At 43.3% G+C, this 20,837-nt stretch overlaps 2 protein-coding genes across 2 annotated transcripts; one reads left to right on the top strand and one right to left on the bottom strand.

Moving 5' to 3' along the window:
* The first annotated feature begins 10,996 nt into the window (after nt 1-10,996).
* Nucleotides 10,997-17,139, top strand: LOC133648789 (myosin-6-like). The gene is made up of 2 exons (XM_062045222.1): nt 10,997-16,899; nt 16,999-17,139. Exon 1 carries the CDS (start codon nt 11,078-11,080, stop codon nt 16,877-16,879), a length of 5,802 nt encoding a protein of 1,933 aa, XP_061901206.1. The 5' UTR covers nt 10,997-11,077; the 3' UTR covers nt 16,880-16,899; nt 16,999-17,139.
* Nucleotides 17,140-18,740: 1,601 nt separating this feature from the next.
* On the bottom strand, nt 18,741-19,655 carry LOC133648790 (complement C1q tumor necrosis factor-related protein 3-like). Its single transcript, XM_062045223.1, has 3 exons — nt 19,424-19,655; nt 19,213-19,350; nt 18,741-19,075 (listed from the first exon to the last, which is right to left on the bottom strand). The coding sequence occupies exons 1-3, from the start codon at nt 19,644-19,646 to the stop codon at nt 18,804-18,806; spliced, it is 633 nt and encodes a 210-aa protein (XP_061901207.1). The 5' UTR covers nt 19,647-19,655; the 3' UTR covers nt 18,741-18,803.
* Nucleotides 19,656-20,837: the final 1,182 nt, after the last annotated feature.

The raw sequence follows: 20,837 nt of genomic DNA on the forward strand, positions 1-20,837 counted from the left end.
AAGTAAAGGAGGAGTTAGAGAGGATGGAAAAGATGGGGGTCATTTCGAAGGTAGAAAGGCCAACAGCATGGTGTGCAGGCATGGTGCCCGTAGTTAAACCTAATGGGAAAATCAGAATCTGTGTGGATCTGACCAGACTTAATGAGGCAGTATGTAGGGAGAGGCACATATTGCCATCAGTAGAGCAGTCACTGGTACAGTTAGACGGAGCAAAGGTATTCACCAAGCTGGATGCCCGGTCTGGCTTTTGGCAGATTCCCCTGGCAGAAGAAAGCAGAGAACTTACAACATTTGTAACCCCCTGTGGCCGCTTTTGTTTCAATGTCCTACCATTTGGAATTAGCTCAGGGCCAGAACACTTTCAACGCCGCATGTCGTAGCTCTTAGAAGGACTGACAGGGGTTGTTTGTCATGCTGACGACATATTGGTGTGTGGGGTGGACCGGGAACAGCATGATGAGAGGCTGACAGCGGTGCTCTCCAGACTTCAGGATGCTGGGCTCACCCTAAATGAAAAATGTGCATTCGCACAGCCAGAGTTAGTGTTTGTGGGACACAAAATCAGTGGCGAGGGCATAGCACCGGACCCTGAAAAAGTCAGAGCAATCACAGATATGTCTACTCCGCAAAATGTAGCAGATGTGAGAAGGTTTCTAGGCATGGCAACATACGTGGGTAAATTTTTGCCTTTTTTCACAGACATAACCAAACCGTTACGAGACTTGTTAGCAAAAGAGAGTGAGTGGGTATGGGGAGAAGTGCAACAGGCCGCATTTGAAAAAGTGAAAAGGGAGCTGGCCTCAGACAGGGTGCTGGCACAGTACAGGCCAGGTGCCAAAACAAGAGTGTCCGCAGACGCTTCTTCTTTTGGGCTCGGGGCAGTTCTCACTCAGATGCAGGAGAACAAAGAGTGGCGACCAATAGCATACATATCACGCAGTCTCTCTGATGCTGAAGAGAGATATGCACAGGTAGAAAAGGAGGCGCTTGCAGTTACATGGGCATGCGAAAGGCTCAGCTCATACCTAATAGGCCTGCAGTTCACCCTACAAACAGACCACAAGCCACTGTTAGCTCTGTTGGGAACAGAGGCACTGGATGACCTACCTCCGAGAATCCAGCGCTTTCGCCTCAGGCTCCTCAGGTACTCATATCAAATAGTACATGTCCCAGGGAAAGCATTGATAACGGCAGATGCGTTATCACACGCACCCATCGTGCGCACACTCACAGAAGATGAAAGGGAGCTAGAAGGGGAGGTGAAGGTGTTTGTGGAATCAGTGCAACAGTGCCTACCTGCATCTAAGGCAAAACTACAACAGATTAGAGATGCACAAGAGCAGGACTCCATATGCAGACGGCTTAGAGAGCTATGCAAAAGGGGGTGGCCCAGACAGGAAGAGCTGCCAGAGCAGCTAAAGCCCTACTGGACGTACCAGGGCGAACTATACTGTGCAGGAGGACTTTTAATGAAAGGTCAGAGGATTGTGATTCCTGAGACTATGCAGGCAGAAATGCTGGCCCGTCTGCATGAAGGTCATATGGGTATATCTAAATGCAAAGCAAGAGCAGAGCAGTCAGTGTGGTGGGTGGGCATAACGAGTCAAATCACTAAAATGGTGGCACAGTGTGTAACATGTATTAAAAGCCAATCACAGCATCCTGAGCCCATGATCCCATCAGCACTGCCCCAGCGCCCCTGGCAAAAGGTGGGGGTGGATATGTTTTACCTGAAAGGCAGCTCATACCTGTTAGCAGTGGACTATTATTCGAGATACATTGACATTGAGAAAACCCCAATTACCACATCTAAGGGGATTATCAATACACTTAAAGCCATGTTCTGCAGGCACGGAGTCCCAGAGGAGCTACGAAGTGACAATGGTCCACAGTTCTCATCAGCAGAGTTCACAGCCTTCGCCAGAGATTATGACTTTTCGCACGTGACTAGTAGCTCTTACTTCAGCCAGAGTAACGGAGAGGCGGAGAGGGCTGTCAAGACGGTAAAATTGTTGTTACTTAAGAATGAGGAGGACCCATACAGGGCAATGTTAGCATATAGAGTCACACCATTGCACCATGGACTGTCACCAAGCGAGCTCCTGATGGGAAGGCGTCTCCGCTCGCCGCTGCCACAAGCGCCATCCAACCTCAAACCACAATGGCCTAGAACAAAGGCCTTCAAGAAAAAGGACTATCAGCTGAAATGCACACAGGCTCAGAACTTTGACAGCAGACACCGGGCCACACAAAAGCCCGAGCTGAGGCCTGGACAGTCAGTATGGATATCTCCCTCAAAACAAACAGCTACAGTGATCAGGAAGGCCGACACGCCACGCTCCTATGTGGTCGACACTGGAGCAGAGGAGGTGAGGAGAAACAGGGCTCACCTTCAGGCTCTCCCTGAGCCACAGCTCCAGCCACAGTTGGCCCCACAAGAGCCACCAACCCCACAAAAGGAACACAGAACAGAGAGGGAAGCAACACCAGGTACACCAATCGGAGAGCAGGTAACCCAGACACCGAAAGCAAGAGATGCTCCAAGACGGCAGGTAAAGCCACCGGGGTGGCTTAAAGACTATGTCTCGTGAAAGGACAGGACATAACGAAACACATCTTGTGTAATGAAAAAAAAAAAAAAAAAAAGGCAGTTACTGTTTGACTGTAAGTTGGCAACACTGTTGTTGTTTTGTGTTGTTGTTGTTGTTGTTTTTTTTCTTTCTCAGGGAGAAAAGAGGATTGTAAGGAATTTGTTATGCAATTCTCATACATAATGCCTTTATAGGGTGTTAGGCTGATTAATTATAAATGGTGATGCTTATTTATAAATACATTGCAATGATTGTTCATTCCTTGTTGTACATTGGAGAAGGGGAGATGTAGTGGATGTCCCTTATGGGCATCCGTAGTTGTGTATGTATGTTCGGGGCATGCGCAGTTGGTTCAGTAAAGTCTACACCACTGAAGTGGACAGCCGTGTGTGTGTGTCACTGATTTCTACACAAAGTACCAAAATGAAACATGACAGCGCACAGACCGAGACAGCGCGCGCGCAGAAAGGCACCGCGCACACGCAAGAAGGCGCCGCGCGCGCGCACAAAGGCACCACACTATGGCGTCACATTAGTACCAAAAATCCAAGCGAGTAAAAACTGTTATCGCGCGCTGATTCTCCACTTCGTGCGCGCGCGCGACACCCTTTTGCGCGCGCGTGGTGCCTTTGTGCGCGCGCGCGGTGCCTTTCTGCTGCTGTCTCGGTCTGTGCGCTGTCATATTTCATTTTGGTACTTTGGGGGCGGGCATGCTTAGACCGCCCCTTCTTTCTGATTGGCTTTGAAAAAAAAAAAAGAAAAATACAACTTCAAGTAGGTTGTAAAAAAAGGCAGATGAAGTGAAACTATAGCAATGCTTTTCTTTACACTCTCTCATGCACACAGATACTCATGTTATGAGAAGTATATTGTTTCAAAAATATTAACATTAATTGTTGATGTATTAAACATCTTTCAGATTACATTGCTCGAATTCAAAAACCACTTTACTACACAAATATTAGGACCAATGTGCAGGATTATTCTATTAGTATTAGTTATTTTTATGTTTTAACATATCTTAGCTTATTTTTATGTTTTATCATATCTTATCCTATTTTTATATGGTCTTATTATATTTATATTTCAGTTTTTATTGTATTTTATTTTATTTTATAGTTTTTCATATTGTAGTTTATTTTTATGTTTGATTATATCTTATCTTATTTCATATTATTTTTGGACTTTTACCTGATGTGTATTTTAATTATTTTTAATCCATTTATTTGATCAGCTAGTGTTTCCTCAAAGAGCCCTCTGGATCTCCACGTCCAGAGGGTTCCTGTGATTGGCTATTGTCATTGGGTTGTTATTATTATTGTTGTTGTTGTTTGTTTATTTTTATGTACATGTTTGACTGTCTTCATGGGGTGTGGGTGTTATTTCTCATTTTGTTTTTAACTATGTAAAGCACTTTGAGCTGCATTTTAAATGTATGAAAAGTGCTTTATAAATAAAAATGTATTATTATTTTTTTTAGTAATAGTACCCTTACAATCACTCCAAACCAGTACAATAACTTACCTCTTTTCCAGCCAAAATTTTTTTATCCACTTCTTCCTCCGTAAATCTTGATACATATTGACGATGACCCGCCCTGCTATACTTCTGATTGCTCAAAGCCAATCAGAAAGAAGGAGCGGTCTAAGCATGCCCGCCCCCAAAGTACCAAAATGAAACATGACAGCGCACAGACCGAGACAGCGCGCGCGCAGAAAGGCACCGCGCGCGCGCAAAACGAGACAGCGCGCGCGCAGAAAGGCACCGCGCACACGCAAGAAGGCGCCGCGCGCGCGCACAAAGGCACCACGCGCGCGCAAAAAGGTGTCGCGCGCGCGCACGAAGTGGAGAATCAGCGCGCGATAACAGTTTTTACGCGCTTGGATTTTTGGTACTAATGTGACGCCATAAGAAGTTCCCAGCAGCGGCCCTAACACTCCGCTTGAAATGTTTCGAAGCCTGCTGGTGTTTGACATAAGTCCCCTGAGGAAATGACCTAAGTAAGAGGAAATGACCCCGGAAGTAAATGGGGGATAGGAAAGTTTTTGAAATGGGAAGAAAATTGGCGTGACAGAACCAACTAACTCACTTCACAACTTTCAATCAACAATGATCTTTATATTTTATTTATTTAGGTTTCTTTTTTTACCATAACCATTTTAGTTGATGATAATCCAATCAAAAAATAAACTATGACAATGAGTCTTCAAATGAGTTTCAGTAACTTTAAATCAATAATTTAACATTATCCGTACAATCTGCTGCTATCAAGACAAAATATTATATAAATGATTGTGGTATTCATGTCATCTGTTGATGAAGTAGCTTCTAGCGATGTTTGATACGATGATTTTCTTTCTGATTCAGGCAGGCTGGTATATCAGCGGTACCGATCTGATGCAATTATATTTTGTACAAATCCACCTAATCTGTCTGGTCTATTTTAATGTTAGTGTATTTGAAATCATAGCATAGCTCATAGCACAAATAATACAAGACATGAGAGTAATTTATCATTTTATAATACTGGAGACTCATATTGAAATTAGCAGTAACAAATTCAATGGTGTGGTGTGGCTCAGGTTGTACAGCAGCCAGGCCAGCAACTTGGGGGTTCCAGGTTCTATTCCAGCGTTGTGTCCTCGGGTAAGACACTTCACTCACCTTTCTCCCAGTGCCACCCACACTGGTTTAAATGTAGCTTAAAGATGTAGATAATGGGTTTCACAATGTAAAGCGCTTTGAGTCTCTAGAAAAAAAGCGCTATATAAATATAAATCACTTCACAATTGAATAAATAAACAAAGTTTACACGTATGTTTTATTGTATGAATTAATGACTGCTAATTTAAGTACTAGTGGGGTGGAAAAGCAAGTTGCCTCTATATTGAAGCTATATCTGATGTATGACACAGAAATCATTCCAAAGTTTGAAAGTAAATAATATATACATTTTCACAGAGATTCCCGAGCCATTTTGAGAGATAATGAGCTCGAGTGACGTAGAGGTAGGAACCACAGATCCCTTCATCACCAACAACAATGCAAATCATGCAGAATTTGTGAGAGCCAACAACAATTACTTTGGGAAAAATTATGATCCAGAAATTTATATTGTTGATCTTGAACTTAAGGAGGATGAGCTACAAGTTTTAGAAGCTGTGTGCTAAACAGATCCAGCTTTAGTGAAACAATAAGCATCATGTAGCAGTATTGCTAAGTGCTAAACAAGTAATACTACAAACATAATATAACATTAGCTTATTGTACAATGTCTGCTCTTGCTGCGATGACGACTGATAGGATGTCCATATCTTCCCGTTTAGATGAACAATAATCATGATCGACACAAAGGGTTAAGAAGGAAAAGTCTCCCTGCAGGCACTGTCTTCGATTGTGTGTGTTTGACTCCATCTCTGGGTATACATTGAATGTCACAGATGAACAACTTCTAGATGAAGGGTGTACAAACTATGGCCCGCCGTCTTCAATTTGGCCAGCGAGTAGACGTCTTTAAATCGGCCCACTAGACAAAACAAGTTCAATAAGCAATATGGCCGGGAGCGGCATAATTATATCATATACAACAAGAAGAGGCAATTCCTGAAATAATTGTGTGTGAATGCTCCAATGCTGAAGTTGAACTGAAATTCTGACAGAATGTAGTATGAATGTAAGAATAGTTTGAATGTTGAAACGGTTTGAATGTTGAAAAGCTGACACTGAACTGAAATGCTAATGTAGGATGAATGTACAAACCCCGTTTCCATATGAGTTGGGAAATTGTGTTAGATGTAAATATAAACGAAATACAATGATTTGCAAATCCTTTTCAACCCATATTCAACTGAATGCACTACAAAGACAAGATATTTGATGTTCAAACTCATACACTTTTTTTTTTTTTTGCAAATAATAATTAACTTAGAATTTCATGGCTGCAACACGTGCCAAAGTAGTTGGGAAAGGGCATGTTCACCACTGTGTTACATGGCCTTTTCTTTTAACAACACTCAGTAAACGTTTGGGAACTGAGGAGACACATTTTTTAAGCTTCTCAGGTGGAATTCTTTCCCATTCTTGCTTGATGTACAGCTTAAAGTTGTTCAACAGTCCGGGGGTCTCCGTTGTGGTATTTTAGGCTTCATAATGCGCCACACATTTTCAATGGGAGACAGGTCTGGACTACAGGCAGGCCAGTCTAGTACCCGCACTCTTTTACTATGAAGCCACGTTGATGTAACACGTGGCTTGGCATTGTCTTGCTGATATAAGCAGGGGTGTCCATGGTAACGTTGCTTGGATGGCAACATATGTTGCTCCAAAACCTGTATGTACCTTTCAGCATTAATGGCGCCTTCACAGATGTGTAAGTTACCCATGTCTTGGGCACTAATGCACCCCCATACCATCACAGATGCTGGCTTTTCAACTTTGCGCCTATAACAATCCGGATGGTTCTTTTTCTCTTTGGTCCGGAGGACACGACGTCCACAGTTTCCAAAAACAATTTGAAATGTGGACTTGTCAGACCACAGAACACTTCCACTTTGTATCAGTCCATCTTAGATGAGCTCAGGCCCAGCGAAGCCGACGGCGTTTCTGGGTGTTGTTGATAAACGGTTTTCGCCTTGCATAGGAGATTTTTAACTTGCACTTACAGATGTAGCGACCAACTGTAGTTACTGACAGTGGGTTTCTGAAGTGTTCCTGAGCCCATGTGGTGATATTCTTTACACACTGATGTCGCTTGTTGATGCAGTACAGCCTGAGGGATCGAAGGTCACGGGCTTAGCTGCTTACGTGCAGTGATTTCTCCAGATTCTCTGAACCCTTTGATGATATTACGGACCGTAGATGGTTAAATCCCTAAATTCCTTGCAATAGCTAGTTGAGAAAGGTTTTTCTTAAACTGTTCAACAATTTGCTCACGCATTTGTTGACAAAGTGGTGACCCTCGCCCCATCCTTGTTTGTGAATGACTGAGCATTTCATTGAATCTACTTTCATACCCAATCATGGCACCCACCTGTTCCCAATTTGCCTGTTCACCTGTGGGATGTTCCAAATAAGTGTTTGATGAGCATTCCTCAACTTTATCAGTATTTATTGCCACCTTTCCCAACTTCTTTGTCACGTGTTGCTGGCATCAAATTCTAAAGTTAATGATTATTTGCAAAGAAAAAAAAAAGTTTATCAGTTTGAACATCAAATATGTTGTCTTTGTAGCATATTCAACTGAATATGGGTTGAAAATGATTTGCAAATCATTGTATTCCGTTTATATTTACATCTAACACAATTTCCCAACTCATATGGAAACGGGGTTTGTAGAAATGGTTTAAATGTTGAAATCGCTGAACGCTGAAATAGTTTATATGTTGGAATGGTTTGAATGTTGAAGAGTTTGTATTTCCAGGGAAAATGGAATTTGGTTTGGACCTTGGGAAAGTGTTAGTTTGAATGTCCAGGATGAATGTAACGTGTTGATGTTGGAATGGTTTGAATAGGTTGCAAAATGTAGGAATTGTGCAACTTGTAAAAATGTCTCATTCGTTTCAATGGGAACTTCATGGAAATTTGGGAATTTTGGGAAAAACAAAATTTTATATTCCAATGGCGGTCGTGGGTTTGATAAAATATTTTTTAGGAACGCCTCCCAACTGTTTTTGACCAATCAGCATTCGACAGCACAGCCCGCCACCGGAAAGGTTCCGGGTAGCTTGGAAAAGTCCCACGTAGCTAGGAGGAACTCCAAAAGGTTCTGAAAGAACTAAATGTACACGTTTAGTTTTTGGTGGAAACACGGAGGCAACTTTATTTAGTGGGGAAGTTCCTGAAAAAGTTACTGCTGCTGAAAAGGGCCTAATGACTACATTGTTAACTGACTTTTTATTTGTTTATTTTTTTACGACTTAAAAATGCATAAAAAAAAGGAAAAACATCTGTGTTCATGTCTTATGTAGGGATCGTAATTGATAGACAGCACATCTCTGTATAATTTTTTTAGTATTTCCAGTATGACTGATCTGATAACATGGTCAGAGTGCAGAAGTGTTACTTCAGTGATGTGAATCTACGGAGATTACCGAAGGCGTTTGGTGCCGTATATTAAAAATGACTGACTGAATTTGTGGCATTTGGTGATGTTTGGACGGTATTTTCACATACTTTGCAGGTTGTAAATACAATTGGATATGGTTTAATCAGTGGTGAGCCGTCAGGGTCAGGAAGGCCTTCTCTGCTTGCCTAACATAACCAGAAATCATCATAATAATTAAAGATAAATGTAATTTTTAATTTACTTTCCCTAAATATCTAAAAGTATTCATATTCTCTTCATGTCATATTATGCTCTTTCCAGTGCTGTTGTTTTTAGTTTTAGTTTGTATCCAATCAGAATTCAGCTGGCTTATGTTGCCATTCTGTACGAAATCTGCCCGGGGCCCTCAGAATCAACAATGCAGGCGTCTATGAACGGACACATACAGTTGATCGACAATTGCAATAGCCAATCAGATCACGAGTTGTTGTCAGTAAGGCCTTCTAGCTGGCCTAAGGTTGAACGTGACATTTACGCATCCTGTAATTGGATACTCACCGGGACCGTTAGCGGATGAATTTGAAAAAAACACACAGTTGATAGACAGTTGCGATAGCCAATCAGATCACAAGTTCTTGACAGTAGCCTATCTAGGTTGCCTGATGTTAACGAGACTGGGATTGGATACTCACTTGTCATTCCAAAGTGAGTATGCAATCAAAAGTTTCAAGTTAGTAGGAAGCGGGAAGTGTTGACTCTCAAAGAAGGATAACAAAACGTTGATTAGGTGGCGGATATACATTTGCAAGGCAATTTTCAAGAAGAATATTTAAAGAGAAACTACATCTTGTGAGACGATGTCGGCGATGAAATACGGAAATGCCCGCCATTTCCACTCGAATCAACCGACTATCAGGGACTATACGGCGTCGAATGGGTGCTACAAATTATGAGTTCAAATATTTTATTTCTTTATTTGTTCACGTTTAATATGTTTTTTGCAATTTTAATTTTGACAGTACCACATAAGATATGTTTTAATTGCTGATGTGGGTTTATCGATTTTTAAATGCGCCAGAAAATAACCCGTTTTGTACACTGTTGGTGGTGATCCAATGCCCAGTAGTGCGTAAATGTGTTCCTGTATAGTATTTCTCCAGCAATGGTCATGTGGTGACATAAATGATGTTATTTTGAGAGGTAATCATTGAAGTCAGGCATCACTGATGGCCTAGGTGGGAAACGCACGGCCCGCTGGGTTTAATGGATACAATGAAAGACAATTGAGCATGTAAAGTCAACTTGTTTGTCCACTCTACTCGTACTTTAATGTAATCATCTTTAAATGATCAATTACTTAGTAAACTTCACCTGAATAAACCTACAGTAGGTTTTCTTTTACTTGTGGGAGATGATGTCAGTGATACACAAATATTATTCCTCCATACTTAACTAATGCAGTTATTCGTCGAAGCATCAATTTATTACCTTACTTGTTTTATAACCCTTTAGTTGCTTTCCACTGTGTTCCTGTTTAAAATATATATGGACCTGAAAAGACTGAAGTATCAATGAGCATTCAAGCATTCAAGAGTATTCAAGAGCATAATTAAATTTTTTCAGTATCGATCTGCACATCAGCTTAGGAATGTAATCTAAGTAATTACTAACATTGTTATAAGTGTGTACTTAAAAATACAACTTGTTATGTAGTCCTTACTGTGCTGACAACAACACACACTGCACATGCTGATAACAAGCATAATGATGCACACTATCTCTCAAACACACACATTCTCACTGGTAACCCCCGCGCACAGACCCACTCACACACACACACACACACACACACACACACATTCACGCACACACAAGCACGCACACCCGCACACACATGCATGCACACACACACCCGCACACACCCGCACACACACACACAGCAAACAGCAAACTAACAACTACATTTGAGACAAAAAGATTTCCAAAAACTAGTGTGTGTGTGAGCGAGCACGTGTGTGTGTGTGTGTGTGTGTGTGTGTGTGTGTGTGTGTGTGTGTGTGTGTGTGTGTGTGTGTGTGTGTGTGTGTGTGTGTGTGTGTGTGTGTGTGTGTGTGTGTGTGTGTGTGTGAATGTGCGGTTGTGTGTGTGTGTGTACTTGTTGCAGCACACTCCATCCGAGTGGCGTCTAAATGAAGACGTGTTAGGGATTGGGACGTTGATAAAGTCTAACTTCTTCCTAAAATGGAATGGCAACAGTTTAAGGTCTTCTCTGTGACCTCGCCTTGTCTCCTCAGACAAAGTTAGCATCCGCTTTTTCCCCCTTTTCTTTGACTTCTTTCCTTATTCGGTCTTGCAGGAGTCTTTAAAAGCGGATCGACACTGCCTCGCATCACAGTTGTGCTTCAACTCGTTTTTCTGCTCGGTCCTACCGGTCTTCTTAAAAATGTCGGATGCAATGATGGCCGAGTTCGGAAAAGCCGCCCAATACCTGAGGAAGTCGGAAAAGGAGCGATTGGAAGCTCAGACAAGGCAGTTTGACATCAAGACGGAATGCTTTGTGGTGGATGACAAGGAAGAGTATGTGAAGGGAAAAATCCAAAGCAAAGACAGTGGAACAGTGAATGTGAAGAAGGAGGACGGTACGACAGTGAGCGTTAAAGAAGTGGACGTTCACCCACAGAACCCCCCCAAGTTTGACAAGATTGAAGACATGGCGATGTTCACGTTCCTCCACGAGCCAGCGGTGCTGTTCAACCTGAAGGAGCGCTATGCCGCCTGGATGATCTACACCTACTCCGGCCTTTTTTGCGTCACAGTTAACCCGTATAAGTGGCTTCCCGTTTACGATGCCGAGGTGGTGGCCGCCTACAGAGGTAAGAAGAGGAGTGAAGCTCCGCCGCATATCTTCTCCATCTCAGACAATGCCTACCAGTACATGCTGGCCGATAGGGAGAACCAGTCCGTCCTAATTACCGGAGAATCTGGAGCTGGCAAGACGGTTAACACCAAGAGAGTCATCCAGTATTTCGCCAGCATCGCTGCTGTTGGTGGGGCAGGCAAAAAAGACAGTAGTAAAGGGACGCTGGAAGATCAGATCATCCAGGCCAATCCTGCACTGGAGGCCTTTGGCAATGCCAAAACACTGAGGAACGACAACTCTTCTCGGTTTGGAAAGTTCATCAGAATCCATTTTGGGAACAGCGGGAAGCTGTCCTCCGCAGACATAGAGACCTACCTTCTGGAAAAGTCCCGCGTCACCTTTCAGCTCAAGGCTGAAAGGGACTATCATATCTTTTACCAGATCCTGTCCAATCAGAAGCCGGACCTGCTGGACATGCTGCTGATTACCAACAACCCGTACGACTACTCCTACATCTCCCAGGGTGAAGTTACGGTGGCCTCCATCAACGACTCAGAGGAGCTGATGGCCACAGACAGCGCTTTCGACGTGCTTGGCTTCACCTCAGAGGAGAAGATGGGCGTCTACAAACTGACGGGTGCCATCATGCACCATGGCAACATGAAGTTTAAGCAGAAGCAGCGGGAGGAGCAAGCTGAGCCCGACAGCACGGAAGCAGCAGACAAATCTGCTTACCTGATGGGGCTCAATTCCGCCGACCTTATCAAAGGGTTGTGCCACCCCCGGGTCAAGGTAGGAAATGAATATGTTACCAAAGGCCAGAGTGTGGACCAGGTCTACTACGCCATCGGTGCACTGGCTAAGTCAGTGTACGAAAAGATGTTCAACTGGATGGTGGTCAGAATCAACCAGTCTCTGGACACCAAACAACACAGGCAGTACTTCATAGGCGTGCTGGATATTGCTGGGTTTGAGATCTTCGACTTCAACACCTTTGAGCAGTTGTGCATTAACTTCACTAACGAGAAACTACAACAGTATTTTAACCACCACATGTTTGTTTTAGAGCAAGAGGAGTACAAGAAGGAGGGAATTGACTGGGAGTTTATTGACTTTGGCATGGACCTGCAGGCTTGTATTGATCTCATTGAGAAACCACTTGGGATCATGTCCATTCTGGAGGAAGAATGCATGTTTCCCAAAGCCAGTGACCAGACCTTCAAATCCAAGCTCTATGACAATCATCTGGGCAAGAACAAAATGTTTGAGAAGCCCAGGGCAGCCAAGGGAAAATCAGAGGCTCATTTTGCTCTGGTCCATTACGCTGGCACCGTGGACTACAACATCAGCGGCTGGCTGGTGAAAAACAAAGATCCCCTCAATGAAACAGTGGTCGGTTTGTATCAGAAGTCCTCACTCAAGCTTCTAAGTGTGTTGTTTTCAAGTTACTCAGGTGGTGACAGTGGGGACAAGGGAGGCAAAGGAACCAAGAAGAAAGGCTCTTCCTTCCAGACGGTTTCGGCTCTTCATAGAGAAAACCTCAACAAGCTTATGACCAATCTGAAGACCACACATCCCCACTTTGTACGCTGCCTGATTCCAAATGACAGGAAAACTCCAGGAGTCATGGACAACTGCCTGGTTATGCACCAGCTTCGTTGTAATGGTGTTCTCGAAGGCATCCGTATTTGCAGGAAAGGTTTTCCAAACCGTGTCCTCTACGGAGACTTCAAACAGAGGTACCGAATCTTGAACGCCTCCGCCATCCCCGAGGGTCAGTTTATCGACTGCAAGAAGAGTGCTGAGAAGCTGCTCTCATCTCTGGACATCGACCACACGCAGTACAAGTTCGGTCACACCAAAGTCTTTTTTAAAGCCGGCCTACTGGGGACCCTAGAGGAGATGCGAGATGAGCAGCTCTCACGAATCATCACTAGAATCCAGGCCAATGCTCGAGCGGTGCTAATGAGGGCCCAGTTTGCGAAACTAGTGGAGCGGAGAGATGCCCTAATGGTTGTCCAATGGAACCTTCGCTCTTTCCTGAGTGTAAAGAACTGGCCATGGATGAAGCTTTTCTTCAAAATCAAACCCCTGCTGAAGAGTGCCGAGTCAGAAAAGGAGATGGCCAACATGAAAGATGAGTTTAACAAGCTAAAGGAAGCTCTGGAGAAATCAGAAGCACGTCGAAAGGAGCTCGAGGAGAAAATAGTGACTCTTCTTCAAGAGAAAAATGACTTGACTCTGCAAATTCAGTCTGAGCAAGACACGCTAACAGACTCTGAAGAACGATGTGAACAGCTCATCAAGAGCAAGATTCAACTAGAGGCCAGGCTCAAAGAGATGAGCGAGAGACTGGAGGACGAGGAAGAGTTGAATGCGGATCTGACGGCCAAGAAACGAAAACTGGAAGACGAGTGCTCTGAGTTAAAGAAAGACATAGATGACCTCGAGCTGACATTGGCCAAGGTTGAAAAAGAGAAACACGCCACGGAGAACAAGGTGAAGAACCTGACCGAGGAGATGGCATCCCAGGATGATAACATACTGAAGCTCAACAAAGAGAAGAAAGCTCTGCAGGAGGCTCACCAGCAGACACTAGATGACCTTCAAAGTGAGGAGGACAAAGCCAACAGTCTGAGCAAATCCAAAGTGAAATTGGAGCAGCAGGTGGATGACCTTGAGGGCTCTTTGGAGCAAGAAAAGAAAGTCCGGATGGAGCTAGAGCGGTCAAAGAGAAAGCTGGAGGGGGACGTGAAGCTGACCCAGGAGAGTTTAATGGATTTAGAAAATGACAAGCAGCAGCTAGAGGAAAAGCTCAAGAAAAAAGACTTTGAGGTAGCCCAGGTCACCGCCAGACTGGAGGACGAGCAGGTTGCTTCAGGACAGTTCCAAAAGAAGCTGAAAGAAAATCAAGCAAGGATCGAGGAGCTAGAGGAGGAGCTAGATGCCGAGCGTGCAGCTCGAGCCAAAGTGGAGAAGCAGCGCTCAGACCTTTCCCGCGAGCTGGAGGACATCAGCGAACGTCTGGAAGAGGCGGGCGGAGCCACGTCGGCACAAGTGGAGCTCAATAAGAGGAGAGATGCTGAATTTCAGAAGATGCGTCGAGAGCTGGAAGAGTCAACCCTCCAACATGAAGCCACTGCCGCCGCATTGAGGAAAAAGCACGCTGATAGCGTGGCTGAACTGGGTGAACAGATCGACAACCTGCAGCGAGTCAAGCAGAAGCTGGAAAAGGAAAAAAGCGAGTTGAAGCTGGAGCTAGATGACTTTGCCTCAAGCATGGAGAGCGTGGCCAAGAATAAATCCAATGTTGAAAAGATGTGTCGAACAATGGAGGATGCCATGACAGAGTACAAAAGCAAATATGAGGAGGCCCAAAGGTCCATCAATGATATGACTACCCAGCGGGCCAAGCTGCTGGCTGAGAATGGCGAGTTTGGACGTCAGTTGGAAGAAAAGGACTGCTTGATATCTCAGCTAACAAGAGGAAAGAACTCATACAACCAGCAGGTGGAGGATCTACGCAGACAACTGGAGGAGGAAGTCAAGGCCAAGAACGCCCTTGCCCATGTCGTACAGTCTGTTCGCCACGACTGCGATCTGCTCCGAGAACAGTTTGAAGAGGAGCAGGAAGCTAAGGCGGAGCTACAGAGAGCATTGTCAAAATCCAACACGGAGGTCTCGGCTTGGAGGACCAAGTACGAAACCGATGCAATCCAGAGAACTGAGGAGCTAGAAGAAGCAAAAAAGAAGCTGGTCCTGAGACTCCAGGAAGCCGAGGAGGCCATCGAAGCGGCGAATGCCAAGTGTTCGTCGCTTGAGAAGACCAAGCTTAGACTCCAGAATGAGATCGAGGACCTGATGCTGGACCTAGAGAGGTCCAACGCAGCTTCGGCTGCGTTAGATAAAAAACAACGGGCTTTTGACAAAGTCTTGGCAGAGTGGAAACAGAAGTTTGAAGAATCGCAATGTGAACTTGAAGCCTCTCAGAAGGAGGCAAGATCGCTTAGCACCGAGCTCTTCAAACTAAGAAACGCTTACGAGGAGTCCCAGGACCAACTGGAAACCACAAAAAGAGAGAACAAGAACCTGCAGGAGGAGATCTCCGACCTCACCGACCAGCTCGCTGAAGGCGGAAGGAGTGCTTGTGAACTGGAGAAGATGAAAAAGCAGCTTGAGCAGGAAAAGGCAGAGCTACAATCGGCACTGGAGGAGGCCGAAGGTTCTCTGGAGCATGAGGAGAGCAAAATTTTGCGAGCCCAACTGGAGTTTAACCAGGTAAAGGCTGAGATAGAGCGAAAGCTGGCAGAGAAGGATGAGGAAATGGAGCAGACCAAAAGAAACTACCAGCGAATGGTGGACTCACTCCAGACCTCTCTTGAGTCTGAGACCAGGAGCCGCAATGAGGCACTGAGAGTGAAAAAGAAGATGGAGGGTGACCTCAACGAGATGGAGATCCAGCTCAGCCAAGCAAACAGGCAAGCGGTTGACAGCCAAAAACAACTGAAGAATCTCCAGGTCTTCCTGAAGGACACCCAGTTGCAGCTGGACGACACCCAGCACGGTAACGATGACCTGCGGGAGAATATCGCTGTCATGGAACGTCGAAACAATCTAATTCAGGCCGAGCTGGAGGAGGTAAGGGCTGCTCTCGAACAGACAGAGAGAAGTCGAAAACTGGCCGAGCAGGAGCTGACCGACTCGACGGAACGCATGCAACTGTTGCACTCACAGAACACCAGCTTGATTAACCAGAAGAAAAAGCAGGAGGCGGACCTCCTCCACCTGCAGAACGAAATGGAGGAGGTCATTCAAGAGAATCGCAATGCTGAGGAAAAGGCAAAGAAGGCCATCACGGATGCAGCCATGATGGCTGAAGAGCTGAAGAAGGAGCAGGACACGAGCGCACATCTAGAGCGCATGAAGAAGAACATGGAACAGACTATCAAAGACCTGCAGCTTCGTCTGGATGAGGCTGAGCAGATCGCAATGAAGGGCGGCAAGAAGCAACTCCAAAAACTTGAGTCTTGCATCAAAGATTTGGAAAATGAGCTGGAGGCGGAGCAGCGAAGAGGAATTGAGTCCGTCAAAGGCGTTCGCAAGTATGAACGACGCATCAAAGAACTCACCTACCAGACTGAGGAAGACCGCAAGAACATGGCTCGACTCCAGGACTTGGTGGACAAGCTGCAAGTGAAGGTGAAGTCCTACAAACATGCCGCAGAGGAGACAGAGGAGGCAGCAAACGCCAACATGGCTAAAGTGCGCAAGCTGCAACACGAGCTGGATGAAGCACAAGAGCGAGCTGACGTGGCCGAGTCGCAGGTGAACAAACTGAGGGCCAAGACCAGGGACAAAGCCATCAAGAAAGGCCTGGATGAGTAAGGAGCTCCATCGCCAGTAAGGTGAGGCCAGTCAAGATTCATACGGCATGTTTGCATCATGGAGCACATAAACGTCATGTTTTCATAGTACGGTAATGATGTCATCACATGTGTTGACAGGTTTGGACGACTGACACAGAGGCTGCAGCTGAAATATCATCATGGTCACATAAGATGATGCAAACCTTCACTATTGACAGCAGCAAGTTACTATACCAAAAGTCACTGCTTTTCACAATGAAAGATGAATAAACTATCACTGAACAGTCAGTTCCAATAAAGACACATTTCTGTAGAACACAGCTTCTTATCTTTTCTGTTCAAAATACGAGACGCTTTCATTGAGGATACTTATGACATCATTGACATGATGACAACAAATTGTGTTTTGTATTATAAATACTGGGGTATTTCAGTATCAAAATCATCACAATACTACCATGTCATATGACGGTATAAAAACGAAAACCTGGTCAGTGTGGTTTTTTTGCTGGCATTTTTAAATTGGCCGATCTGAAAGTAAACTACATCTCCCATAATTCCCTGCGTAGCTCAAGTGCGCAAGGTCCGTGTGCGGGAAGTCGTGAAGGTGAGAGAAAGGATTGTTGTTGTTTTTTACATTTCCTGAATTTTCATTAAAATCTATCCATACCTTTTTGAGTTATGTTGCTAACAGACAAACTAACAAACCCTGGTGAAAATAAAACCTCTTAACACAACCTCTTTGGTCTGCGTACTGTAAGGCAAAGTCGCCGCCTTTGTCTGAATGGTTTCCAAGATTGAAGATTAAGATTAAAGTACCAATATGACACATAAAGCCAGTAAGAAGTTCCAAAGTTTTAACCCACATTGTTTTTCAAGAACATTGAATCAACTTGTGGTTTAAATTGACTTGTTATCCATGTTTTAAGTAGGAAACGCGCAAAGCAGCAGCGCGGACAAAAAAAAAAGTCTGGTGACTCTCCACTGCGGGGAACAAAATTAATATAAGAAGCTACTTGATAGGCCAAGTAGCTTCTTATATTACCACCACCAGAAAAATATATTTGATGCCAAGGGGCGAGGCATCAATTTGTGAGGTATTTTTATTACTAAACGTTAAGTTGTCAGCTAACTTAATAGAATCAACATTCAAACCATGTTATCCAAAGCGTTATGAGACGTCCACTACAGAGGACAATATTTCTGAAGTTAAAAGTTGAAAGACACTAACAAAAGCATTATTGTTTTATATTTGTTACACTGGATGTTTATATTTTATTTTAAAGACACACACACATATAAATATATATATATATATCTATATATATATATATATATATATATATATATATATATATATATATATATATATATATATATATATATATATATATATATATATATATATATATATATATATACATATATAGATATATATATATATCTATATATATATCTATATATATATATATATATATATATATATATATATATATATATATATATATATATATATATATATATATATATATATATATGTATATATATATATATATATATATATATATATATATATATATATATATATATATATATATATATATATATATATATATACATACATATACATACACAGTATGTACTTGTTTGGAGTAATAATATGATTAGAACATTTGAGCATTATGTTTGTGTTGAATTACAGTGAGTGTGTTTATCCTAAACATTTATGCCACTTAATTTTACACACTATAACATTTTAAAGTGTTTATTCTTTTTTTTCTTTTTTTGGGGGGGCGGGGGGGGACATATACCACAATAATATCGTACCGTGAGATTTGGATACCGTTACATCCCTAGAAATGATCACACACACATTAATATTGTGCTTCAAGGTCAGTGCGATTTATTGCTTTCAGTCTCCAAATCATGTGACCTCGTAATGTTTACATTGGTTTAATGAGGAAGCCGCTGAAAGTGCTGAGTCGGCTCTGGTCGAAAATACTCTTGTTGACCCACAAGGTGACCCATAGCCTGTCTCCCACCTCCAGTTCCAGCGTCATCCCGTTGGTGACGCTGTTGTACGGGCCCTTTGTGTCAAAGATGGCAAACATGTTGTCGCCGTTCTTTATCACCGCTGCGTTCAGGGACCCAGAGTTACCCACGGAGCCGGTGAAGATGACGAAGTATAGGCCCTTGACGGGGGCTGTGAAAATACCTGCAGGGGTACAGTCACGCCATTGTTAGCGTGCCCTGGTGGTGCTGACTTAAAGATGTCATCAGCATCAGCAGATGTCATTGTGCTAGCTTACAACAGCTGTCAAGAAATGCTGTGCGAGTTAGCTGACATTGTACCTGTGATAGGGTCATATCCGTGACCCACATTGGTCACCACCCTCTTGAAGACCAGCGTGGTGTCTGTGTTGAAGGGTCCCAAGTGGGTCCAATCTGTGGAAGTGACCAGCGCCGCTGAAAATGCCACCGTATATTTGCCTGCAAGGTGACACATGAGGTGTTAGGGCATATATCAAGACCACTCGTAATACCTTTAGTCTTTCTGATCTACCTGCTTCTGCGGCATCCCTCTCCAGCTTGTCCACGCGTTCCTCCAGATTCTGCAGGAGGACATATTGTTCTTTGTCATTCCTCAAGTACTCGTTGTCCACCATTATCTGAGCATGAAGCCCAATGAGGACGCACAACAACAGCGCCGCTCTGAACCACATGCATGCCATTGCTTCACTGCGGAGGACGGTGGACTCGCTCTGTCCACAATGCTGGACCAACATGTGGACTCTGAACAATTGTTTGAAAACATTTGCGAAGCAAAGTCCATCCAGAAGCTTCCATATATCATACAATGTTACTAACTGGCTAATGTGGCTAGAAGCTATTACTTCTAATTACACATTGTCACATAATTACAGTTTATACATATTATAACATAGATTTAGAATTTTTACACAATGGACATTTTATCAAAGGTAATCTTGAATGAAGCAGCCAAAATTGATTAAAATAGACTTTGACTCTAGTAAACGTCTGAAAGTTGCTTCATATGATGTACTTACTAAAAAGTATAATCTTTAAAGGGAAACTGGACTTTTTCTGAAATTGTGCCTATCATTTACAATCCTTATCTGAGACAAGAAAACGTAAAGCTTTCTTTTCTGCACATTCGGAATAATAAAAAACAGAAATTTAGTTGATGGGGATTTGATTTGTTCTGCCTATTAAGCCCTCTAAAAAAATCATAGAACCTACAACGTTGTACATATATGCTGTAAGTAATGTGAAAACAGCACATTCATGATAACAAGTAATATTTACAATAGTTTGGTAATTTTAAACATTACACTATAACTTATTTTCTGGACACATTGATTTCACAGAGCGCATTGCACAAAACGCTACTTCCTTCAAGAACAACAACTACCATTAATCATGGCAGACTTGGTGGGAGATAACAACGACTACTCTAGGATAAATGATGATCCAACATTTTGGAGCCTGAATATACTGAGGATGAGCTAAAAGTTTTAGAACCTGGGTGCGAAGCAGATCATGCCAGAGCCGTGTATAGAGAGAGTATGGCCAACTCGGTTTCAAAAGGACCACTTAGTAGGTCCCCAACATGGCACCCTGGTAACGTGAAAGGCTTTTGACCTATTTAGAGAGAGTACGGCCAGACAATCTCCTAAATGATTGGACAAAAGTCCCTCACATGACTATGGGGCCACTCTGATAAATGTTTTGCCCCTTGTAATCAAAATGTTAGAATTTGAGAAAGTACATTTTTATATTCTCACAAAATGAATATATTAGAAGTTGACAAAACTATTGGCAATAGCGGAATATCCCCCAAAAAGGAACACCAAAAAGTATCAGCTTCCCTCTGTCCCTCTGCAGTGTTCACAGGCTATGCAGCACACACACACACACACACACAAACGCACACACCCCATCCCTCAGCCCTCAGT

Source organism: Entelurus aequoreus, linkage group LG04, assembly GCF_033978785.1.
Source record: "Entelurus aequoreus isolate RoL-2023_Sb linkage group LG04, RoL_Eaeq_v1.1, whole genome shotgun sequence".
In the NCBI taxonomy this organism is placed as follows: domain Eukaryota; kingdom Metazoa; phylum Chordata; class Actinopteri; order Syngnathiformes; family Syngnathidae; genus Entelurus; species Entelurus aequoreus.